This window comes from Lutjanus erythropterus, chromosome 19, assembly GCF_056507025.1.
Source record: "Lutjanus erythropterus isolate fLutEry1 chromosome 19, fLutEry1.hap2, whole genome shotgun sequence".
Lineage (NCBI taxonomy): Eukaryota > Metazoa > Chordata > Actinopteri > Lutjaniformes > Lutjanidae > Lutjanus > Lutjanus erythropterus.
Window position 1 is genome coordinate 27,294,417 of NC_139335.1, and position 27,781 is coordinate 27,322,197.

The following is a 27,781-nucleotide window of genomic DNA, read 5'->3' on the forward strand; positions in this document are numbered from 1 at the left end:
AGTTCCAACATCAGTATAGAAGAGACTCAGAGAAGATTGATTCTCTCTCAATAAAAGACATGTTTTAATAATATATTATTACCTGAGAAAGATGGGAAAATATTTTTCCTGTTTTCATGCAATGGTGTAGAAAATAACATCTGATCAACTTACACTATAACTTTAACAACAACACCGCTTGACATCGCTTACATTAGTTGTGAGAACTCAGAGACATTTTCACCACATTTAGGTTGAGGCTTCAAACAAGTTCTCTGTGTTTTTTGCCTCTATATATATGTATATTGTGCTTTTTAATGCTCTCAAAGATGCCCTTTGTTCAGGTGGCAAGGAACGAAAGCACCACCAGAGGAAAACTGAAAGGTGACATCAAGGAGGCAAAGAGGAGACATCAGCAGAGACTGGAGAGACACTTCAACACCAAAGACATGTGTCAATCAATCCAGAACATCACAGGCTAAAAAAGCAGGAGCACCATGTGTGAGACCACATTTCCAGACGAGCTAAACACATAAGATGCCATCGTGTATCTTTATCTTATCTCTTGTCAAATTTAGCACTCTGGCCTGGATACTGTATTTCCTCACAAACAGACGCCGTCTGACCATCACCTGTCAGGTCTCTTATTCTGTTCACAGCTTGGATCAGACAGACACAATAAGACAAACCATCAGTAGACCTGAACAAAAACCCCTCAGTGTCTGAACACTTGTAACATGAAGCCACCAGAGGAGGAGCCCTCAGACCACTAATGATTTCAACACCAGCTCACTGTTACAGTAAAGACAGAAACAGACACATTGAACAATGAAAAAGTGAAAGGGATATAACACCTTTTTATTAAAATAGACAATAATATTAATAATATTGAACACAGGAAGCATTTTTCAAAGTGTCTTCTCTTTCTGATTTACAGTATTATTGCGAATTAATAATATTATTTCAGTTCATACTGTTTGAAAAGACATTTCATGTAACAAGAAATTCAACACAATGAAAACTGTTTGTATTGACTGAAAAGCATAGTATTCAGTATTCATGTCATCCATAAGGATACATGTTTTTCCTTTATTTAAAGATTCAATAACATTCATAATATTTTTTTTCACTTTTTCTCCACTCACCTGGTCTCACAGCTGCAGCTCATCAGTGATCAACTCAGTATATAAGCCTCTCCAGTTCTCTCACTCATTACCAGATTGTTCTTTGTATCCATGCAAGACTTTCCAATGTCCATCTCTGGACTGATTCCTCGTTGTCCACTCTGCATGCCTCTGACCTGCTTGCTCTGTCTGTCATGGTCAACACACCTTCTGTCCCCAACCACGAGATCTGTGTCGGCGTCCTTGCTACCTGCTTGTCTGTGACTGCCTGGTGTTTCCACTCGACGATGGTACAGAGTGATTGTTTCCACCTACTTATCTGTGGCTCAGAGACTCTGTTTCACCACATGTGTTCCTGTATGAGTGTTCTTTGTTTGCCTACCTGTCGGCTCATCGATCCCTCACCTGTCCTTGATCTTCTGCCTCTGCCCTATTGGCTCGTCTGTTCTGCCTGTCTACTCATCTGGCTCTGAATCCCCTGCGCTCAACCCACCTCCTGCTTGTTCCTCGTCAGCTCATCTGCTCCATCTGACTACTCACTTGGTTCCTGATCAGCAGCTTGGATCTGTGGGCTCACACAGTCACTCATTATTCCACTTCCTGGGGTTTCGACTTGAAGGAGGAACCGAGCCGAAACCCCAGAGACTTTGTTAACTCTTTTCCTGAGTTATGAACAGTTTCCTATCCTGTGTTGCCTGATCAAGTTCCTGATCTGCAAGTGTGACAACAAAGGTCATTATCAACCATTCCAGTATGCTACGGTTGCATTCAGCCATGCTACATACCTTGTATTGTGGATTGAAAGTATCCCACAATGCATTGTGAAAAGTAGTATACAGCCAATGGTCATGAATACAGAAATCCCTTGATATTGAATGAATAAACTATTTCTGGCACAACACATGATGCCAAAATGAATTATACTAAAACTAATTCAAATAAACTGTTTGTAAATGAGACAGATATCTGAACTAAAATGACCATTTGCAAGTTTTATTACAGGAAATGTGGTGGTGCTATTAATACTTAATTAACAGAAACGTGAAATTGACTGACATGAAGGAATGACTCCTGAACAATGATTCTCCAGTGTTACTGAACGCTAAATTGAAAGCCAAATTCACGCTAATTCTCTCCTCCCTGTGAGGAGGAGTCAATGCAAAACTCAGATGTCTTCCACTTCTACTTATCTGACTGCAGAGAGGAGGACAGAGAACAGTGGACACACAGTTTAACATGATGGACTATAGGACAGGACTGCTGCTTTTAACTATCTGCTGGACAGGTGAAAATATTCACTGATCTTCATTTGACATATTTTCATTTTTCTCTCCAACATAACAATTGACACACATCTTTTGTCTTGACAGGTGTTGATGGTCAGACTCTGACAGAATCTGAACCAGTGGTTAAAAGACCTGGAGAATCTCACAGATTGACCTGTACAGCTTCTGGACTTTCTATTAGTGGCAGGTGGATGGTCTGGAACAGACAGGCTCCTGGAAATAGACTGGAGTGGCTCGCTCTGATCAGATCTGACAGTGGTGAGATCTACTACTCTCAGTCAGTTCAGGGTCGGTTTACCATCTCCAGAGACAACAGCAGACAGCAGGTGTATCTGCAGATGAACAGTCTGAAGACTGAAGATTCTGCTGTTTATTATTGTGCTCGAGACTCACAGTGACTGGAGTTGGTTGAGCAGCTGTACAAAATCCTACAGGACTCATCTCTCAGGCTGGTAGAGTTCAACCATGAAGCAGTTTTCTTTTGCCGTTTTATAATGTATTCTACTTTACTTTCAAAATAAGAAAATGATTTTTGTCCCTGCATCATACAAAGTCCTACACAAAGAACTGTTCCTTAGAAACATTATTACTAAACAGTTTACACATAAAAAACACAACAAAGATCACTTGTTCATAAAAGGACTAAAGACAGCACAGCAATCTGACTGCTGAAATTAAACAACTATAAATACTAAACATTTCTACTAATTAAAGTCAAGTCATTTAATATGATACAACACAGAGATATTTGAGTACCACTGATGTATGACTGGCTTTAAAGTTGCATTTCATGAGAATGTAACTTTATCAACTAGGGGTGTGTATTGGCAAGAATCTGGCGATATGATACGCATCACGATACAGGGGTAACAGTACGATATATTGCGATATATTGCGATATACTGCGATACTATAGGCACAACGATATATTGAGTTTTTTAAAGAATTTAATTGTCAGAAAACTGTCATAACAGTAACATACAATGCTGTTGCAGCTTACTGAATTGGAACAGAGGGAGCTACATTTGCATTACATTACACCAGGCAAAGGGGTGCTGTCTCATTTGTATTTTTGTTTAACCTCGACCAGGTAGATAGCTACAGGCTTCCCTTTTGTTCTTTTCCTTTTAGCCATGGTAGGTAGTTGTTAAGCCCCATTCTGGGCACTCTCTTTTCATTTTACTATTTTCTTTGAGTTGAGCAGCACTTGACGGCCCTGTTGCCTGCTTTGACAGTACTTGCCTCATTTAACCGCCTGTACAAATAAACAACTTTAATTTACCAATTACAACTGGTTTTATGTTCCTTCCCTTTTCCCATCACGAGCTAAGGGATGTAACAAATGACACAGACAAAGTTATTTGTACCTGAATATAAAGAAAAGTCAGATACATCTCTCTTTGAGAAGAAATAAACCTGTGCCTTCATTTGTTACATTGTTTTAGTTTTTGTCTCATTTTTTTTATTTTTTGTTGCCGAGTTAGTTTAACAAACACTTCTGGGCTTTTTGTAGTAGATCCTGAGAAAGAATTACACTTTGAATTCATCTTTTGTTGTTTTCAATAAAATCATGAAAATAGACCCTGAAAAATCTCATCATTAACCAACAATAAACATTAAACACATAAATCAACAAAAAGTCTTCCTGTAATGATCATTTCCTCTCCAAACAAATAAAAAATACCTTGTTAACATTTCAGATACATTCATGTTTATATTATTTGCCATCTAAAGTTGGTCTCAACATGAGAGTGAAAAATAATGTTGCAGTTGCTTTTATAAAAACACTAGATGTCAGTCAGTGTCCAGTTTGTCTCTCCTCTGTCTCTATAACGAGACTCTCATACCTGCTGATGTCATAGATCTGAACTGAGTGACACTCAAACTGTGGACTGAACTACAGTTTATACAACTTCTTTATTCTTGGTGTCTCAGTCTGTTTTTAACTCCAAAATCTCTGATTGGTAAAATGCAAATTCACACACTGATGACAGTCTCCATCCATTCTGCCTGCACAATATATATCCTTCATTACAGCCTTTGCAGCTGCACACTCAGCCAAGTTCCCACCATGACAGCTGTACAAAGTGTCTTCCTCTTGGCTCTCATTTCAGGTGAGTGAAGTCGGTGTCCAGCGGAGGAGGAGAAAAGGAGCTTTGGATGTCTGCTGACTCCCCGTCATCTAAACTGTGTGTCTCTTTCAGCTGCTCAGGGTCAGTCCCTCACGTCCTCAGAGCCAGTGGTCAGCAGAGCTGGAGAACCAGTCACTCTGTCCTGTAAAGTGGAAGGACTTGCTCTGTCTTGGCTGCACTGGATTCATCAGAAACCAGGGAAAGGACTGGAATGGATCAGATGCATTGATGCAGGAACTGGAACAATATTTGCCCAAAGAAAAGGAGCCAGTTTTCCATCAGCAAAGACACTTCCAGAAGTCTTGTGTCCTTAGAGGTGAAGAGTCTAAAACAAGAAGACTCTGCAGTTTATTATTGTGCACGAGAGCCACAGTGACACAGCAGACTACAAAGCTGTACAAAAACTGAACAACACTGATCTCTGTGTGAGAATCACTGAAGCATGTCAGGACTTTAAAAACTAATGTCCCTTTGAATGAAACACATTTCATCATCAATAAAAATGTGTTTGTCAGTGTGTTGGGACAGTTTATCATAACAGTGACGCCTGTATTTATAAGATGACAACCTCACTGTAATTACAACATTAATTCAACAAAACAGAAAAAACTACTTTTAAAAAATGCATCATACAATGATGCATTTTTCTTCTTCCTCTTCAAACTTCATGAGTTTTAAGACTTTTTTTGTCGAAAATCAAATCATAGTGATGCTACAAATGAGTGACTTTCTTTCTGATAATGTTACATCACTCACAGTATGTCAGTGAACAAAACATAAATTTCATTAATTTAGTTTGAAACAAAGTGAAACAAACTGACAAACATTTGATCAGACAGAAAACTTGACCTGATCAGAACATAACTGGAAAACTGAAATGTCCACAATTGAAAACATTGATTAATATTGTGACGTGAGATGATGAGATGACAATAGAGGACATAACATTTCAAAAATGGTGTTATTTATTATTCAGTGCTGTTATATAAAACTGTTGATTATTTGTACTTTAATAAATGATCTCATATGCGGCCCAAATTGACTAATGAGAAACAGAACCTTCATACAAATAATATATATAATATAAGATAATATATAATAGAGTATATAATTTGACTAATTTCAATAAACATTGTCTGTAACATTTCTGTATAATTTGAATGATTGTGATTTTAATAGAGACAGACATTTTACACAAAATACTCTTTAAACTCTCTTTTAATTCTCCAGTTTCATTAAATATCTCCAGTCAAGCTGTTTCCTCCCTGTGAGGAGGAGTCAATGCAAAACTCAGATGTCTTCCACCTCTACTTATCTGACTGCAGAGAGGAGGACAGAGAACAGTGGACACACAGTTTAACATGATGGACTACAGGACAGGACTGCTGCTTTTAACTATCTGCTGGACAGGTGAAAATATTCACTGATCTTTATTTGACATATTTTCATTTTTCTCACCAACATAACAAATGACACACATATCTTTTGTCTTGACAGGTGTTGATGGTCAGACTCTGACAGAATCTGAACCAGTGGTTAAAAGACCTGGAGAATCTCACAGATTGACCTGTACAGCCTCTGGATTCACATTCAGCAGCTACAGCATGAATTGGATCAGACAGGCTCCTGGAAAAAGACTGGAGTGGATCGCTTTAATTTACAGTGACAGTAGTGGCATCTACTACTCTCAGTCAGTTCGGGGTCGGTTTACCATCTCCAGAGACAACAGCAGACAGCAGGTGTATCTGCAGATGAACAGTCTGAAGACTGAAGATTCTGCTGTTTATTATTGTGCTCGAGACTCACAGTGACTGGAGTTGGTTGAACAGCTGTACAAAATCCTACAGGACTCATCTTCACCACAATTATCTCACATGATTAATGTCCAAGAAAATGATTCAAAACTGTGACACTGAATGAGAGAATCATTAATGTTGGATTAACAAAATATTTCAAAACAGAGATATAATGATTTTACCAAATATGCATATCCTGTTCATTCAGAGCTTCATTAAAATGACTCCTCAGAGAAAACAGGAGCCAAACAATAAACAGCATTTGTTTCATTAAATGGTTTAGTTAATTGATGAATGTAAGATTTAGATGTGATATAAAAGATCACACTTATTTACATTATTTGGCAGACAGGCCTCCAGACATTTTCCTGAACACTACAGCAATTTGTGTTTTGCATTTCATCACATAATTTTCAGCTTCTCAGTAGTTTATTTCCTCTTAAGGCTCCAAGTTTTTCTGTATGTCTGTGGCTTCAAACAGCCACAATCTGAATCCTTTAACAGTATAAAAACAATCATGTCGCTTCACAATAAAGTCCTCAAAAACATAAATATATCAGTCAATGAATCATTCAATTATAACCAGATGAGATATTGTCTTTCATATCGCCATCTGCCATATTATTTCTTCTTTATGATTATTAAGAAATATTTGAGAATGTCCTGTTTTCTGATGTGATATTGTTTCTAACATGGAAGGACAATCAGCTACATTAAAACATGAAGACAAAATAAATGACAGAATGAAAGTAAAGTGTAACAGAGTGTGTGTACATGAGCCACTCCCTCCTCATGATTTGCCTTACTTGTATATTGCCTTGTGTATATTCTTCTCTTGCCTTACCTGCGCTCTTTAATACTTTGTTTTTAATTATTTATGGCTCAATCCCGGCCCCGAGTACCAATTTCGTACCATAAACTGTAAAGGTGAGCTGGTATGACAATAAAGTACCTTGAATCCTTGAATCCTTGAATGATATCCTGATGCAAATCTTCAGTGTGTGCAGTGTACTTGTGTCCTGCTGACTGCTCTTGTACTTTGTGTGGAGCATCAGAGGTCACATCTCCAGCCTCAGGATGATGAACACACTCACTCTTCTGCTGCTTGCTCTCTCTCTGCCCTGTGAGTTCTCCTGCTTCTTGCTCTTTTATCTTTTATCACACAACATGGACTGATGGTCAGTCAGTGAGAGCAGAAAACTTCACACATGACTGTCTCACTTTTTTCTGTGGTTCCTCTCTCCTTTCATCTCATCAGCTTGTACAGGTCAGAGTATGGAGTCCATTCCTTCCAGTTCAGTGGTGAAAAAGCCTGGAGAGACTCTCAGTCTGTCCTGCAGGGGATCTGGCTTCACATTTAGCTGCTGTGTTATGAACTGGATCAGACAACCTGCAGGAAAAGGACTGGAATGGACAGGTAGCGGCTACTCCAATGCCAGCAGAAACATCTATGCCAGCAGTGTGCAAGGACGAATAGAAATCAGCAGAGATGACAGCAACAGCATGGTGTATCTGAGACTGTCCAACTTAAAGCCAGAGGACTCTGCTGTGTATTACTGTGCCAGATACACACACTGGTTAAAAGAAGCAGAGAGGCTTTACAAACATGTTTTCCAAAGACCTGCAGGTGGCAGCAGAAGATCAACATTTGATAACACCAACCAATGAGAACATGACAATGTTACTTAACACACACACATGCATGCACACTGTGACAGCAACAGCTGACTTTGTGGTTTGTGTTTTCCTGTTTTGTACATTTCAGTCAACATAGTGGTTAATAATAATCTCTTTATTGATTTTAAACAGCAGAAGTTGAGAATATATTTGAACATTTATACATGATATATCCAGTATATGGACGATCCACTAAATGTTGCTGAGCAGAATTGATAAATACATCTAATTTGGGTGTAAATAAATATTATGAAATAAAATCATTAAAATTCATAATCATAATCTAATCATAGTAAATCCTCCCAGTTTACAGTGGTTGGTACTGATGGTGAACCAGGACAGTATGTACAGATACATACATGAAGGTACAGGGGAACAAGATGTGAAGTTGTGGAATAAGGAGGGAACAACATGGAAGTTAAATTTTTTCTTGAATTTAGTCTTGAATTTGTTCTGTAGGTATTTTATAACTACAGCTAACAACAAAACAACAGGTTGGATCAGACAGTGTGAAGGAAAATAAACGGACTGGACTTTTGTCAAAATGATGCTGTGAAGAACAAGTTCAGCTCCAGCAGAGACACTTCTGCTGGGACAGTTAATATTAAAGGACAGAATGTGCAGCCTGAGGACACAGCTGTGTAATAATGTTACTGATATAAACCAGCAACAAACCTGCACAAATATCCAGAAACACATTTAACATCACACTGTGACATGTGACAAAATGTTTTATTTGCTGTAAATTGTTGTCTCATTTGTTGACCTGGAGAAGTCATCCAGTCTTTTATCTCCTCCAGTTGTAACTAAAGTATTTTTGTGTTTTATGTGTGTGTTTTGGAATCAGCAGGTAAAATATTCACTGACTACAGCTCATAAAAATGCTTCTGTAAGGCTTTGAATACACTCAGAAAAGTGAACATTTTACACTGATCCTGCTGCTTGTTCATGTTAGAAATGACTTTAAGATTTGACTGTTTGTTTTTAAAGAGTTACATGATCAGGATCCTGCTTCTTTCTGTGATCTGATGAATCCTGATAGAAACCTGATCACTGCTTGAGAACTTCCTGCAGAACCTTGAATACAATTAAGAGATGAAGTCAAATTATTATATTCATGCAACTGAATGTGAGATTTGTTCTGAATTTCAATAGTTGTCAGAGGTTGAATTTTGTGCTCTGAGTTTTATTGTTGTCTATTGTACATGAAATTTATTAATAAGAAAAAGTATGCAGTCAAAAAACTTAAGAGCTCCCCTGAAAGAAAATGTATGAAATTCTGTTCATATTATGTTGATATAAAATTTTGAACTTTGACAAAAAATAACTTATGTAGACAAGATAAGTGTTTGCCCATCTCAAACAAAAGAAAATATGTTTCATACTTCATTAACTGAAACTAAATTATATAATAATACTAATATCAATAACTTTTAATCATAAATATTAGCAATGAATTATGAACAGAGGACACTGTTCAGTCTGTCCTCTGAGTTTAAAGTAAAGTCACCAGTCCAACCTGGTTCACTGTGAGGAGGAGTCAATGCAAAACTCAGATGTCTTCCACCTCTACTTATCTGACTGCAGAGAGGAGGACAGCGAACAGTGGACACACAGTTTAACATGATGGACTATAGGACAGGACTGCTGCTTTTAACTATCTGCTGGACAGGTGAAAATATTCACTGATCTTGATTTGTAGCTGTTATAACTTCAATTTTCAATCTTGATTCTCATAATATTCTTTTGTGTGTTGACAGGTGTTGATGGTCAGACTCTGACAGAATCTGAACCAGTGGTTAAAAGACCTGGAGAATCTCACAGATTGACCTGTACAGCCTCTGGATTCACATTCAGTGACTACAGCATGCACTGGATCAGACAGGCTCCTGGAAAAGGACTGGAGTGGATTGCATATCTCACTCAACCTAGTGGTAGCAGCAAATACTACTCTCAGTCAGTTCAGGGTCGGTTTACCATCTCCAGAGACAACAGCAGACAGCAGGTGTATCTGCAGATGAACAGTCTGAAGACTGAGGACACAGCAGTGTATTACTGTGCCAGAAGAGACACAGTGAGAGACAATAATCAGAGAGTCATACAAAAAGTACTTCCTCTATTTACCACCACATCTGGGAGACTCAAATATTATCTGCATTACATTTATTATGATGTTAGTTTTTTTCAACATGTTTTGATTATCCACAAGTCAAATTCCACAAATTCAGCCAAATATACACTTCATCTTCACCACAATTATCTCACATCATTAATGTCCTCATGTCAAGCAGTCAAAGAAAACGATAAAGTGCAGTTACACACTTTTAGAGAATTGTTACTTTTTTGTTTTTATTATTTTTGAATCTAATATTGAATAGTGACATAATAGATCACTTTCAGACACATTATTTGACAGATAAGCCTGCAGACATTTTCCTGAACACAACAGCAATTAGTTTTTTGTTTCATGTCATGACACAGGTTTTTAGAAGTTAATTTCCTCTCAAGTTTCTCCGTATGTTTGTGGCTTCAAACACACTTTTGTTTTCAATAACAAAATAAAACCAAAATAAAACCCATAAAGTAAATAAATAAATAAATAAATATATGTATATATATATATATATATATATATATATATATATATATGTATATAAACGAAATAAATGGATCTTACAATTAAAATCAAATGAATCTTTTTCATGATCTTCGAATTTCTGAAATTAACGGGGGGGGTTTTTAATTAAAATCAGGAGCAGTGAGGCCTTTGTTTAACTTATTTGAGTCAAATTTTTGAAGAATAAATCTGCTGGATCTGTTAAGAAAACCAAAGTGAAAAAAGACTAAATATATTTTCATATTTTATCATATTTTAAATTGACTCAGCAGTTTGTTGTAGTCATGAAGTACCAGTTGTTTTAAATCAGTATTTGCTAACTGTCAGGTTTTATTTTGAATGTGACTCTAAAAGCAGAATGTGATGTAGGAGGAGCTTCCTGTAAACAAATTGTCACAGAGATCCAGTTGACATCATATTTAAAGGAGACTGATGGGTTTGAAATCAGACGCTCACTGTGAAAATGGCTGGCTGACAGAAAGATGACACTCTTGTTGTTTGCTCTGTTTGTTTGGACTGGTGCTGAAGGTCAGACCATAACAGAGTCTGAACTAGCTGTTAAACAACCTGGAGAATCCCACAGACTCACCTGCACAACATCTGGATTCAGCTTTAGCAGCGAAGTCTGAAACTGGATCAGACAGGCTCCTGGAAAAGGACTGGAGTGGATCGCTCTTGTACACACATCTAGTACTCCTATCTATTACTCTGAGTCAGTCCGAGGTAGATTCACCATCTCCAGAGACGACTCCAGCAGTAAAGTCTATCTGCAGATGAACAGTCTGAAGACTGAGGACACAGCAGTGTATTACTGTGCCAGAAGAGACACAGTGAGAGACAATAATAGGAGAGTCATACAAAAACTACTTCCTCTATTTACCACCACTGAGAACGTCACATTTTGTCTTTATTATATTTATTGCAGTGTAGATTTTTGTTGATATGTTTCCATCATCCATGCTGAATCCTCACAATACTCATATAATATAATACACATTGTAAAGACAAACAATACACAACAATCCAAATCCTCCACTAGTACTCATCAAACTGATCTCAAAAATACAAATAAATTATATCAAACAGAAATGCACAATTTAAACAGGTTAACATGTTTGTTTGTTTTTTTATTTTTATTGTTGTAAATGTTGTCATGTGCTGCCCATTATGATTGTAATGACTATTGAGTAACAGAGCCTTGACATCAAGACTATTATCATTTTATTAATCTCAATAGAAATGTTATGTTTTGGACAACATTAACATTTTTGTATAATTATGATAAATGTACATTAAATGATAAATTTGTTTTCTACATGCTGATAGCCATTTTACATGAATTAAAATATGTCAGACAAATGTGAAGACAGTGGGACATTCATTCCCCTTAAATATCTCCAGTCCAACTGTTTCCTCCCTGAGGAGGAGTCAATGCAAAACTCAGATGTCTTCCACCTCTACTTATCTGACTGCAGAGAGGAGGACAGAGAACAGTGGACACACAGTTTAACATGATGGACTATAGGACAGGACTGCTGCTTTTAACTATCTGCTGGACAGGTGAAAATATTCACTGATCTTTATTTGACATATTTTCATTTTTCTTACCAACATAACAAGTGACACATACTTTTTTGTCTTGACAGGTGTTGATGGTCAGACTCTGACAGAATCTGAACCAGTGGTTAAAAGACCTGGAGAATCTCACAGATTGACCTGTACAGCCTCTGGGTTCACATTCAGCAGCTATGGGATGAACTGGGTCAGACAGGCTCCTGGAAAAGGACTGGAGTGGATCGCTTATATCTACAGTAGCGGCTACTACTCTCAGTCAGTTCAGGGTCGGTTTACCATCTCCAGAGACAACAGCAGACAGCAGGTGTATCTGCAGATGAACAGTCTGAAGACTGAAGATTCTGCTGTTTATTATTGTGCTCGATACCCACAGTGACACAGGAGGAAGAAACTCTGTACAAAAACTAAACATGTCAAAACAAGTCAAAACTTTACTTTCTGCTTTTCACATTAACAGAAATTAACATTCAACATCATGAACACACTCAGAAAAACAAAGTCTCAATAAAACTGTTTAATTCCTGTTCTCCTACATGTAGCTGAGACTGGAAACAGTAAATATTCTGTCTCTGTGTAAAAATTACGCTGTCATTTGCTTTTGTTAACTAATATTGGAAAGTCTGTGAATTATAAAACTCAGTCAAAAAAGCAAAAAACTAAAAACATTTTCTTCCATGTGAGTCAAAATAAATGTTCACAACACAGTTCTCAGCTATGACTGCTTGTGAGAGGACAGTTGATCCTTCTTTTATAGTCTGTCAGTGTCCTTCTCTATGCAAAGTGAACTTCCTCACAGTCTGATATAAAGACTTGATATCATGCTGTCAGTTGCAGCAGAAGAAGAGAAGCTCCCATCAGATCACCTTCAATACCAACCATGTTCTCTGTAGCTCTGCTGCTGCTGCTGGCTGCTGGATCCTGTGAGGAGCTTTCAGTGGATTCACACTAAGAAACACATTAGAAACACTGAATATTCACATGAATGATGGAGATAATGTTGATTTCTGTTTCCACAGGTGTGAACAGTATTGATCTCATCCAGCCAGACTCAATGGTTGTGCAGCCTGGACAGTATTTGACCATCACCTGTCGGGTCTCTGGTTATTCTGTGACTGATAACAGCTATGCAACAGGTTGGATCAGACAGTGTGAAGGAAAAACAATGGAGTGGATTTTCCACCAGTATGGAGGAGGAAACTTTTATCAAAATAATGCTCTGAAGAACAAGTTCAGCTCCAGCAGAGACACTTCAGCTGGAACAGTGACAATAAGAGGACAGAATGCACAGCCTGAGGACACAGCTGTTTATTACTGTGTACGTCGAGCCACAGTGATACAAACCACCAACAGACCTGCACAAATACTCAACAACCATGTGACTCAACCACACACACATTTTAAATGTCAACAGTAATAAAGACAGTGCTCTTTGATGAGTTTATGACAAATAATGTTTGTGAATTACTAAATAACACTATTTGTTTGTCAGTGCGAGGGAGAAGAAGAGTTGAATGTTTTAATGTATCCATGTAGATCTAATTTGAGTTCCAACATCAGTACAGAAGAGACTGAGAGAATCTCTCAATAAAAGCTGCATGTATTTATTGATTTATTATTGCCTGGAAATGATAGGGAAAACATTTCCCCTGTTTTCATGGAGTGCAATGGTGGAGAAAATAACATCTAACTATAACTATAACTTAAAAAGCAACTACATTTTAATCAGGAGAGACTTCGTTCTGAGTCTATAGAAAATATTTAACTGACATGTGCACAGTCAAGATGAGAAATGTGAAAAGTCTTTGGCGATTAGACTCCATTGTGACATCATGTATAAAGAGGGTAATGAAGCCGTGATTAGTAAAGGAAACCCCTCAGTGGAGTCTAGACACTGGTGGTGGTGAAGGGATGGTTGAAGATCTGGATGGAATGAGGACTGGACTTCTGATGAGATCAACCTCCGCACTGGACTAGAGGAACTGGAGGGGAATGGGGTGGAAGAGGGTCGCAACAATTCCAAGCAGAAATGACAGCTGAAAGTGTCAAAGAGGAGAACAGACACAACAACATGGCTGATGGATGGAGATTGTGGCTAATTAGATCAATTTAGAATTTGTGGTTAAAGAGAGGGAGGTAAAGAAAGACAGTTATGGATGAATGAGACATTAAGATAGTCTTCCTCACTGAACTTATGCTGAGATTCATTACTGATGTCAGTTGTATTAATTGTGAGAACGTTGAAATTTTAACTTTGTTAGGTGAGGCTTTAAATAAGCCCCCTAAGTTTTTTTTTGCCTCTTCCTGCACTGTATATTCATTGTTTTCTTTACCATTTAAATTAAAAAATAAACTACAACTAAACTTGAATATATTTTTACTAAAACACAAATGCAAATTTTCCTTTTGTAATTTGTCCATGGTGGAAGCTCTAATCAGACTCTACTTATGTAAATGTATGTGTGTGTCTTGTTGTCTTTTTAAAGCTGCAGAGGGACGTCTATGCAAACTCTTCCTCTCTTATAAACACACCATCAGCAGCTTGTGGCAGGACACTGGGACACTTTGATATATTTTGTCAAACACTCAGATCACAGAGCACTGAGCTACAGTGTTTATCACAGAATGGAAAATACAATTATCTGGAGTTTATTATTTGTACTTTCTATCCATGGTGAGAAATTCAGTCCTGTTTTATTTCTTTTGTAAATGTCCAACATGTGATTTACAGGTTTGATAATGATCATCATTTCTTTACTTACAGGAGTTTGGAGTGAGATCAAACTGGACCAGTCTCCCTCTGAGGTGAAAAGACCTGGAGAGACAGTCAAGATGTCATGTATCATATCTGGGTTTGACATGACAGACTTCTATATTCACTGGATCAGACAGAGAGCAGGGAGAGCTCTGGAGTGGGTTGGGTGGATGAACACAGGCACAAATACTGCTAGCTATGGCAGCTCATTTCAAAGTGGTTTCCTCATGACTGAAGACGTGTCCAGCAGCACTCAGTACCTGGAGGTCAAGAGCCTGACAGCAGAAGATTCTGCTGTTTACTTCTGTGCTCGAAGACACACAGTGAGTGAAGACAGTGGAGCAGCTGCACAAAAACCTCCACACACAACAAACAACAATGAGATCTGAATGACATCTGGGTTTTTTTCTAAAAGGTTATTGGATATTATTCACCTTCCCAATATATATTTACAACATCAGTGTGTTTCTTTTTTTAATTGTCTTCATGATGTTTCATCAGCCAACTAAAAGGAAAGAGTCAAAATGTATTGTTCTATATTGAATGGTAAATTCTCTATTTAACAATATAAAACTGATCAAAAAGAAAATCTTTTGGTTTTGACTTTCAGAATGACATCTTGCCATTAAAGCTGCAATCAGTTAATTAATTGATCACCAAACCTAGATTTCACCAGCGTAAACACTGCCGGAGAAGATCTGTCAGTAGCACAGTCAGTACAAACCAACTGGCAATAAAAATAGGATATAAATGTGTCTGAATAAGTAATAATAAGTACCCTGTGTAGGTACACTTACTAGGCAAATCTGCAGACAGCATCTATGTCAAGTCAGGAAATGATGGATATATGATGAAAATAAGAAAACCAGTCACTTCTTTTTTTTCTTCCAGCGAGGATTTTCAACTGGAGGCCGTAACACATGTGGAAGTTATTGACCTTGATCTCCACCAGTCACTGCAGGACTGCTGTATTATATTGAATTAGGTGTAGAGATGTACATCTATTACCTTGTAATTCAAGACATTTGTTGTATTAGTTTTGGTTTTTTTAAACTTTAACAGTGATGGATCCAAAATCTAACACAACTGCATCTTTTTTCTGTCCGTTTTCCCCTCAAGGAGACCAGATTGTATCCTTGTATTGTATGTATGAAAACAGCATGTTTTAGTTTTACTACTGAGCAAAGAAACAGGATTGACAATATGACCTTGTTTTATTTTTCATTTTAATATTCATTTTGTGTGTTAAAAAACTTAATAGTTCATTTATCGTCTCAATCTTTTAACTAATTAGCTGAAATCATGATCAAAACTGAGTTTGCATAAAGTCAGAAAGTTGTATAAAGTTTTAAAAAGTGATTTGTCTACTCAAAAGCAGGTTTTTTAAAAAGTGGACAAAAAGAAACCAGTATGTTGCAGTTTAGGACCCCTCCCTGTGCTCTGCTGCCCAGTATGTTCACAACTATGTTATGTCAATGTCAGCATGTGAACATGTGATTTTTTTAAAGACATGTCTATAATTTGCCATTAATAGATGTGTAGTACTGTTGCATGGCCTTAATAGAGATTCTTGACAAAACATTAACATTAACAACAACAGAGACAACAGCAGACAGCAGGTGTATCTGCAGATGAACAGTCTGAAGACTGAAGATTCTGCTGTTTATTATTGTGCTATTATTGTGGAGTTGGTTGAGCAGCTGTACAAACTCTTCATCCTTACTGTGCTCGACATGTACAGAAACAATACAACAACAACACAGTATTTAAAAACTTAACAAAGGACACAGATGTACAAGTATACAAGTAAAGAAAGCACAGCAAGTATCTACTATCTTAGACTGATCTAAACTGAAAATTGGAAGCACAAACGGCAGTGGTTTTAATTTATTCAAGGTGTGTCCCAATCCACCTTTGCCATCTTGCACCAGGGGTGCAGGGGTATCCACCTCTTGTGCCAGCAGCACACAGCACTGTGCACAAGTGCCTTGACTACTTCATGGGTGAGTGTTAGGCTGAACATTCAGTAAACCAACCAAAAAGTCAGCTCTCATCACCTTTAAAAGCAGGGCCATAGCAAAACATATAATTTAACAGAAAAGGTGCTATGTTGAACAAACTGTTGTCTACGCAAGCACACTGCACTACAGCGCTGTTTAATACAGTGCTGTTTACATGTGGCAAAAATGGCAACTGCACCAGTGTAAGATAGCAATGCAACTTGCGCATCCGCCTTGCACCAGGTGAAAGACAGAGCCCTAGCTGTAAAAAGTGAACAAATGTTGATCAGCACTTAATTTGGACATGCTTTTTTTTTTAGGTTACATTTCGTCAAAGAGAACTAAAAGTTGCCTACATCAGTTTAATAAACTTAGTTTAAGAGTTTGTCTATTTGTAGAGGGATTTTTTTCTGAATTCAGAAAATGGCATAGTCTGTTCAATGACATTAAACTATTTATACAACATAAGGAGGTTCTTTACAATTTTCTGTAGAAATGCTGTTGATGACTGAGTGGTTGTGGTAAGAACATTTATATTATTAACCTTATATGATTGAGAGCATTGAATGTCAAAACCTGTAGAGTTTGCTCTATGTAAAGCTTCGTCTCCCACACATTAAAAAATCTTACAGAACAACCAGGACATTTCAAGGTGTGAGAGAGTGTGTTCACAAGAATGGGATGACCTGAGAAAATGATGTATCCAGCCATATACAATACAAGGATATAAAAGTCACAAAAATTTGTTTTTCAAGTATTTTTCAAGAATTCTGAATAATAGCGATCCTTCAGTCATGAACATGCACAAAAACAAAACAAACAAAAAGCGATTACATGATCCCCTCCAGACTTATGTCAGGCAGGAATAACAATCAAACATAATTAATAATCATAATCCATCATTTCCATCCATCCATCCATTCTTTTTCTACAGCTTCTGTCTTCTGTTCATTGTCACATCAGTGAGGTGCTGGAGCATATCCCAGGATGCACTAGAGGGGAAACAGGGATATGTGCAGGTTAACAGTGTATCGCAAAGCATCAGACACAACATCTTTCTGTATTATACAAGTGAGTTACATTATGCTGAAATCAAGATAGTTGTAGTTCCTCCTTTAAACCTCTAGAGGGCAGACAAGGGCCAACTGTGTTTATAATACTGATCACAGTCATGAACTCACATGGAACATACATGAAAGTGATGGCAGTGAGGAAATCAAACAAACAATAGATGTTTTCATCAACATAAGCAGTCTTTTGTTGGTTTTCTTGTCAACACTAATGTTATTTAAGAAGATCGGATAATGTAACTTTTGTTTCTGAGAACTTTTGTCTGTACAGATGTGTTTCAAGAAAAAGAAAAGAGAATTAAAATATGGAGAGAAATTTAAATACTCTTTTCAGTTTTGCTCTGAGCTGTGAATTAATGTGTGTTTGTTACAAAATGTTTGCTCAGAATCAGGCCTTAATGTTGGATCCACTCAGTTCCATTAAAGTTGTGTGTCTTCCTCAAACTAAACTGCGACAAATCCGAAATAATCATCATTGGTCCAAAAGCACTCACCAAATCCACCCATAACTTCACTCTCAACATCGACGGCACCTCAGTACCAACCTCCCCTCACATCCGTAATCTTGGCATCATTTTTGATCAAACCCTCTCCTTCAACCAGCACATCAGACAACTCACCAAAACAGCTTTCTTCCACCTCAAGAACATTGCCCATCTCCGTCCATCCCTTTCCTCCACAGCTGCAGAAACCCTCATCCACGCCTTCATCACCTCCTGTCTGGACTACTGCAACAGTCTCCTCTACGGCTCACCATCAAAAACCCTCAATAAGCTCCAGTACATCCAGAACTCTGCCGCCCGACTACTCACCCATACCCGCACCCGTGAACACATCACCCCCATCCTCCACAAACTCCACTGGCTGCTCATCCCCCAGAGAATTCATTTCAAAATCCTCCTAATTACATACAAAATCTTAAATAACCTGGCTCCACCCTACCTGTCTGAACTTCTTCACCGACACACTCCCACCCGTGCACTCCGCTCTGCTGATGCTAATCTCCTGTACCCACCCATCCGGACCAAGTACAAATCCTGGGGGGACAGGGCTTTCTCCATCGCTGCTCCCACCCTCTGGAACTCACTCCCTTTAGCCATCCGAGATTCGTCCTCTCTCCCCATATTCAAAAAACTGCTCAAGACTCATCTGTTCAATGCCGCTTTCAACCACTGACAGTTTCTTCTCCTCATCCCTTGTTTGTTTGTTTTTTTTTCTCTTTCCTTTTTGTTGTTTGCTGTATTGTTGTATGTTGTTTCTTTCTTTCTCTTTTCTTTTTGTCAAGCGTCTTTGAGTATTTTGAAAAGCGCTATATAAGTATAATGAATTATTATTATTATTATTCTTGTACAAAGATCATCTTCTACAAACAGCTTTGAAACCTCATTATGTTCAACACAGTGAGTGTAAATCAAACCTTTTCCATCAATAAAAAAATAAAATAAAATAAAATAAAAAAAATATCATTTTAATCCTTTAATATTTTCAGCAGTGTGAGGAGGAGTCAATGCAAATCTTCATCACTGCCATCTTTATTTATCTCACTGCAAACTGAAGAAGAGAAACCAAACCACCAACAGACAGAGAGCACAGTTTCACTATGACTTTAACTACATGGATAATGTTTCTGAATCTGATGCTCTCATTGATTTCTGCTGAATACACACTTCTGAACTCTTCTTTTTCTCCCTGAAGGTTTCTGTTTGCTTCTGTTCTGATTGAACTGCTTTTCTTCCAGGTATTTGCAGTCAGACTCTGACTGAGTCTGAACCAGTGGTGAAGCAGCCTGGAGAATCACACAAACTGACCTGTACGTATGCAGGAATATCAGATGATGATGCTCATATCAGCTGGATCAGACAAGCTGAAGGAAAAGGACTGGAGGGGGTTGCCTACATTTCTGCTCCGAGCGGAAGCACTAAACATTATTCCACATCAGTTAAGAATCGCTTCACCATTTCCAGAGACAACAACGTGGACCAGGTGTATCTGCAGATGAACAGCCTGACGACTGAAGACTCTGCTGTTTATTATTGTGCTCGAGAGCCACAGTGATACAGGAAGCCACAGAGCTGTTCAAAAACCACTGCAGATGTCTCTGTTACAGTCACTGATAGAAGTTGATCTAAAACCACTTTAATCAAGCTGTTTTTAAAAATACCTGTATGAGAGGGGAGTTTACACATCATCAGGATGATCATCTCCTGTGACGAGGATGGGCAGCAGTTTGTCTGTAAATAACAAAATAAAAGTTTTATTATATTTCAGTCTTTCAGCTTAGGACCTGTAAGGAGCTGACATAGGAGTTGGCAAATACGCACTCAACATTATCTTATTTACTTTATGTTTATGTTTTATGTTGCTTATTTTTGCAGTGGTGGAAAGAGTACTGAAAACCTATACTCAAGTACAAGTACTGTTGCATTGCTAAAATATTCAATTACAAATAAAAGTACTGGTGTTAGAAATATACTTAAGTAAAAGTATATTTTTGTGTGTTTTCCTGAACCAATAGTTGAAAACGCTAACATTTGATTAATCATTAATAATTTAGACAGACATTTAGACATTTTACTTTCAGAATTTTCTTTTTTTCTGTGTTTTTGTTCATTTTTTTCTCATGTTAGGTCAAAGTTTAAGTTTCCTCATTCAACAAATGGCTCCACTAGATAAATCAGTATCAAATGAAGTGCAGTTCCTTCCATGAACATCAATGGATATGTTTCTAATTGGGTAAATTCTTAATGGCAATTAATGATTAATGATTAATGATTATTCATTAACATCCTTACTCCAAATGTTTGCTGCTGTACCATTTTGTGTTGATTTTCAGCTGTATGTCTTTGTTTTCATTGGCTCGTTTGTGATCAGATCACCTGATTGGCCACAAAAATGCAGATGAAAGGTTTGGATGTTAATTCAAATTGTACTCAGTACTCAACTATGATTTTGAAAGTAACTAAGTAGATTACAGGGTGACATTAATACTTCAGTACAAGTAAAAATGCAGGCTTGAAAATCTACTCATAAAAGTACAAGTACCCCCCAAAAACACGACTTAATTACAGTAATTAATCAGTTACTTCCACCCCTGCATGCAAAGTAAAACTTTAAAAGCTTTTCTGAAAAATGTCAACATTATATTATAGAAACTGTGAATTTAAACATTCAACGTCACTTTGATATTTCAATTTTTATTCATCAGTCAAGCAGAATTAATTGTTGTCAGTAATTATATCATCTATTGTTTAGTTCAGCTGTCATGAAGTATCTTTAAAGATGTTTAAAAGTTCCAAAATATTTACAAATTATACTTTGAATATTTAAAATATGTACAAAATACATTTTAAATATTTAATTTAATTAAAAAATGCAATTAATTTTAATATGTATTCATTTTTTTTAATTAAATTAATGTGGTATATAATGATGGTACAGTTTTATCCACTGTTGTGGTCTAAATAAATTAGTGGACTGGTGTTGTATCAATATATTAAAATTTTTAAAAAAATGACTTTGGACTAATTTTTAATTTCAGTTCTTCAGATGAAAATATAAAAGTAAGCTATGTCACTGTATATTAAATACAGATGAAGATAGTTTCTGAATTAACAGTGTTAAAGTGATTGAAAAGTACAATGCCAAATAAAATAAATATTCCAATTTACATGCTTAAATATTTTTTTATTGATTCAAATTTAACTTTCATTTTATTTCTACCCACTGCTGACAACACATGTCCCCTGAGTTTACTGTGCAGGAAACAGTGTTGGGTTTTTGTACGACAGTTTATCATTGTGATACTTGGGACGCACTGTGATACAGATCCATACAAAAACCTAAGATCAATAATCTTACACTCCTACATTCTTGTGATGGAAAAAAAGGACAGGACAAAGTAATTTTCAATGGAATGTGAGGTAACTGCTGTGTTTATGATTTTTAATAAGCACATTAGTAGTTAAAAGTTAGTTAATTAGTACTTTAAAGCCACAGTTGGTGCACAGATGTAAATGTTATCTTCCAGTAAATCTTAACTTTAAAAACAGATAAAGAATCAAAACAAAAGACATGTTCACAGGATGACACCGGGGTAAAATACTGACCAGGATCTCTGTGTAATTCAAACACTTTATTGTGGTTTGAAGACATTTTTCTGGTCTGTCAGGTTTTTGTTCAGGCAGTGAGTGGAGCTGCAGCACTGTGATGATTATTTCGACTACTGGGGTAAAGGGACTCAAGTCACAGTAACTTCAGGTAAGTCTCATTTCAACTAATATTTTCACTGTCTAGTTTATTTTTATTTCTAAAATGTGATTATTTGTGGTACAGAAGTTTAACTCGAGGTCTTATTTAGGTTTAAACTGATGTTGTACAGACTAGAAAACAGACCAGACAGATGTTTTGAATGCAACTGTTTCTTAGAAAGCTTTAGAAAAAGCTTCTTTGGCATTATCGCTTAATGCAGGAGCTGTTTTTTTGTTTTTTGTTTCTTTCTTTAATCTAGTTTTATTCAGCTGGATCGCAGTTGCGTCTGATGAATGTCTGCCTCTTTTTAATCTTCCTATTATTGAATATATTTTTTTTACCATGGAAATTAATTATACACCATACTGTTCTGCCTTTTTTAAAATAGAAGTAGATCTTAAAATAGGAATATTTTATTTTTGTGTTAAAATACAGGGTCAGTATTTGTTTCAATTAAACAAGTGAAGACTAAACAGAGACATAACTAAGTATATACTTTTATAAAGTGTGGAGTCGATAGTTTGTTTTGAAATAAGACAGGGACTGTATGCATTTAAACTCATGTTCAGTTGTTAATTATCTATTGAAGTTTTATGGGAATCTTCTCACATCAAGTGATCTGTAATTCTTCCCAAAAACTTTTTTAGGGTTTTAGATTTGCTGTTAAACAAAAAGGCGCAAAATATGATCATCAAATGTGATAAAATAGTTACATGTGCACAGTTAAGACATGAAGATTTTATAGTAGCCTCATAGTGTTTTATTTATCACATATGAAAGAAAATGTCCTCATTATTATTGTGCAAACTGCTGTCATAGTTGCTAGTGTTAATCATTTTTCTAGTCCATTATATTAACATTAATTAAATGTCATGTATTCTTTTATTAATAACTATTAAAAATAAATATATTTTAGATAAAACAGGAGTCGTTCCTGCAAAATGGTGAAGACCGATTCGGGTTTTCAGTTTGTGAAATTTTTACATTCTCCTCATTAATGATTGGCGTTTTGATGTGAACAATGATTTTTTTATATTAGACACAATGTGTTCAGTGTTAAATAAATTAATACGACACGCTAAAAACTAAGTTTCAATAAATAAATGATTTTAAAAAGTAAAGAAAAAAATGTTAAATCATGAGCTGAGTTTTAAACATTTATTGAATTAGTTGACAATTTCATCCATATAACACAAGTATTGTATTTGTATGATTATTTGTTAAATATTCAACACTTTGGTGCTCCATTTTTTATTCTGTATTTTAAAAATTCAACCAATATTTTAATCTTTTAAAAAAGCATTTGGTTATCTGTAATCATTTATGTTTAGTCTATAATTGTGTATTTTGAATGTAAAGTCTCTCGAGATAAAATCAGTGACTTTAACCCAAAGAGATCTTTGCAGTCGACTGATGTCAGAAATGTGAGGAAAAAAATTTTAATCTTAGTAATTATATTGCACAGAAGACTGCTGTATTAGAAATACTGTTTCTGTGAGCTGAGCAGATGAACAAAATTATTTTTACAAAATTTATTATTCATTAAAATGATCTTTTGGGCAGATCTCTAATCTCTCCTCAGTTTTATTATGCAAAATAACAACAGTCACAGTTGGTGAGGTCGTATCCTGCACATGATTGTTTTTATTTAGTATTATTAAGTAAGACATTTAAAAATGTATTTTAAAGATGCCATTGCTGTTGAGGAAGGATGAAGATAATTTTATGATTCTGCAGCAACATTTCAGCATGAAAATGACACAGGTTCTGTTTTGTTATAGTGATTATATGCTGACACACTAAAGATAAGAAAGAAACATGTTATTCTCACTAGTAATATTTCTAATTAGCCTTAAGATAAGTTATTGATCATGTGTTCTTGAATTTATCTATATTGGTGTTTACATGTTTCCTCTTCCACAGAAACAACTTCACCACCAGTTGTGTTCCTGATGGTTCAGTGCAGCACTGGGTCTGACAGTCAAGTCAGTGTTGGTTGTCTTGCACAAGACTTCTCCCCCCAGAGCGCAACTTTCCAGTGGACCGATGACGTTGGGAGCAACATGGATTCTGTACAATATCCTCCATTTCAAAGAAACGACAAATATATAGGAATCAGTGTGATCAACGTGCCAAAATCTGACTGGGATTCAAAGAAGTCTTTCAGTTGTTCTGTGACTCACCCTGCAGGCTCCGGCAGTGTGAAACTGCAAAAACGTATGTGATTTTCAACTTACTGTCACTTCTGTTTGTCCTGTTTACCCTTATCTGTCTGGTATTTTACACTTTTTTATTTCTAAAAATCCTCAATTGAAACATATGTCGTTATTTCTGCTCTTTCTTCCACATGTTCAGAGTTTCGCTCCCCTCCAAAGGCCTCCTGTGACGGTACAGTGCTACTACAGTCACACAATTACATAATAGTGTCATAGTGTACGCTGTTAGTGACATTATAGTACAAAACATGAGAGTTTTAACTGTCCCACTGAATTTCCAGATGTTAAGAAATAGTTTTCTCTGCTGCTCTCTTTTCTGTAGCTCCTTTCACAGTGACACTGAAACAACCAAGTGCCAAAGAAATATTCAACAACAACCAGGCAAAAGTGGAGTGTGTCGTTACTGGACAAGATCAGACCATTGTAAATGAAATACAAGTTACTTGGAATGTTGATGGAGTAAATGTGACTGATGGCGTTACAGGAAGAACAGTGTCAAAAGATGGTCAGTACAGCAAAACCAGCACAATGACTCGCAATCGCACTGACTGGCAAGGAGTCGACAGAGTGCGCTGTTCTGCCAGTAGAAATGATATGACTCGAGATGAAGAACTGACTGTCCACAGAGGAGGTACGTCACTCAGTGATGGACACTGATTGGTAGAACAGAAATCTATTATTCCATACACCATATTCACATGACAGCTATTTTCCCCTGACTTCAAATGTAAGACTGCTGTGTTCCAAACGTAGAGTATCTGATAATCTTTTATAATTTCAACGCTTCCTGATTGACCAGAAACTTAAAAGACAATGGGCAGTGAAAATCCAGAGGGATATTGGACCATATTTCAAGCCAAAGCAACATAACAACAGATAACCAATTGGCTATCGAAGCTAACGCTAGCATCCAGCCACTTCTTAGTTAATATTTAAAAGTGTGACATGAGATCATAGGTAAGGTGAAAATAAATTCTTGGATGCATTTATTTAATCTGGAATTGAAAACACTGGATGTAATCAAGCTTGCAATGTAAATACCATTCTGATATGTATACTATCGCTGCATAAACAAAAAAAAAAGTCTTGACACACCCCTGTAAATGGAGGCAGCTGACCTGCACACACAAACATGTTATAATCTATAAATCTTACATATGAACCTCCCTGCTAAACTGAGTATCTCTTTCAGATGGAAGTAAACCAAAAGTGACAGTCCACGTCCTCCCAGACGAGGTCATCCGACAAGGAGGTGCAGCTAAGGTCGATCTGGTGTGTCTGGTCTCCAGTCGCAAGCAGCAGGATTTCTACATCGCCTGGTTAGAGCACACAGGACTCAGGACTGGCTCCTATACAGATGGCATTAACTTCCCCCCACAGAAGAGCCAAGACGGCTATGTAGCTACAAGTGTTTACACCACCGACAAATGGAACACACATAAGTTCGAGTGCAATGTCTGGGCTGCTGGTAGCAACGAGTCCTTGAGACAAGAAGTGTCCAAGGCCCAGGGTAACTCAATTGAATGTCGCAAATAGCAGCTTTAAATGTAGTAGTTTGTGCTCATGTGTTGTTGCATCCCTGTGTGTTCTCTCTGCCATGTGCACTCTGTGATCTCATCAGTCTTTGTGATTGTAACAGTAAGAGTCATCATGTCAGTTTAGTTTTGTTTGCCGTCATGTTGTGTGTCAATCTGTCTCTGTCACGATGTCTAACAGCTTCAGAAGTGTGCTGACTGTTTGAAATAAATGTTGCATGGAGAAACTTGTGTTTCATGTTCGTGAATGATTCAGTATTTCAAAAACAAGCTGAAAAAAAGAGCACAAAGTCACATTAGTATGCTGCTCTGTTCCACTGTTCAACTGTACACACAACATGTGATCAGAGAGTGAAACATGTTCAGATCTAGTTTATGAGCACTATTCAAGACAGACAAAGAGTTTATCTTAAAAAAACTTTCTTCACACACACACACCTCTCATCTAACCACCTATACCTCTTTGATTTTCCTTTACAATCAGGATTGAGTTTGGCTCAGAGTTGCTCAAACGATGCTGTTGAAGAGGATGAGTTCAGCAGTCTGTGGTCCACAGCCTCCTCCTTCATATTCCTCTTCATATTCTCTGTCCTCTATAGCATGACATTCAGCCTGGTCAAGGTAAACATGCAGACCTTTTCTGTATTTCACTTATACTAAACACTGTATAGAGTAGAACACAGGATTTATACGTTCACTGAAAATAAGAAAAGAGTTTGACCGAGAACATTACAGGAAATAAAGAGCATGTGTGAACAATAAAATATAAAGATTAGACAAATTTTTGATTAACTCATCTTTGCATAGTTTTTTTAAGGGTCCTCACCGACAAGAAAGTGCAGGAGAAGAAAAAAATTCCAATTTGCTGAGACAAATTCACGTTAAAGTTGGTGATTTTCTGTCTATCCTTGTGATGGACTGCCAACTTTTCTAGATTTGCTCACTTTCATGCCCCTGTAATGTGAAAAAGTGCTTCCATTTAGCTGAATGACAAAACAATCGATCAAGAAATCCATCATCAACAATACTTGAAAAGTTCCTGCTGGTGAACAGCTCTATAATACAACAAACCTTGTGTTAAGATTAGAAAAACAAAACCTGTGATATTACAGGTTCATTGTGTGGATTTTGATGGAGACGATATGAAATGCTTCACTTTCACTTCACTTTCTGTTCTGAACAGAATAATCTAATCAAATTGTTGTAGAATATCAGCAAATCTGCTCTGCTGAAGACACACAGATCATTTTGGTGTTAATTCTCCAGCAGGGTGAAACTCCAGATTGAAGTGATCCATCAAACCTCAGCATTGTGTAACAATCTGCATTTAATAAATGAATATTATACAAATATATATTTTTAATTGTTTGATGTTTTCTTTCCAGATGAAGAAACAATAAAGGATGAGATGGATCTACAGCACTGATGACTTCAGGTCCTCTTTTGTTTTTTGCCTGTTTTTTTAAACTAAACATATTTACAGAATATGTACATATATAGATAATCCACACTGTAAAACAAAATAAGATAGTAATACTAAAAAAAAACCTGAAGCAATCAGTCGCCACAATTTTTTGAGTTGATAAACTTAAAAGTTGGATGTTATCAGGGCTTAAATATAATTAGTGTTACATGATCACAGTAAAATAAAATGATTGTTTTAGGCAACTCAAATATTTTCAGTATATAAAACTTCATTTTATTCACACCTCCCATTGCAACAAGTTAACACACTTAAAAAAACAAGAGAAACAACAGTTTTTAAAAAGTTTCA

General features: G+C 36.7%; 2 protein-coding genes across 2 annotated transcripts in view; both read left to right on the forward strand.

Moving 5' to 3' along the window:
- The window catches only part of LOC146310009 (immunoglobulin mu heavy chain-like), a 97,990-nt gene that overhangs the window by 15,845 nt on the left and 54,364 nt on the right, over nt 1-27,781 (forward strand). The gene's annotated exons all lie outside the window — the stretch shown is intronic.
- LOC146310010 (immunoglobulin gamma-1 heavy chain-like) lies at nt 14,809-27,526 on the forward strand. Its single transcript, XM_084744060.1, has 9 exons — nt 14,809-14,857; nt 14,948-15,261; nt 22,208-22,265; nt 24,180-24,473; nt 24,612-24,644; nt 24,762-25,103; nt 25,653-25,982; nt 26,492-26,628; nt 27,393-27,526. The coding sequence occupies exons 1-9, from the start codon at nt 14,809-14,811 to the stop codon at nt 27,405-27,407; spliced, it is 1,572 nt and encodes a 523-aa protein (XP_084600186.1). The 3' UTR covers nt 27,408-27,526.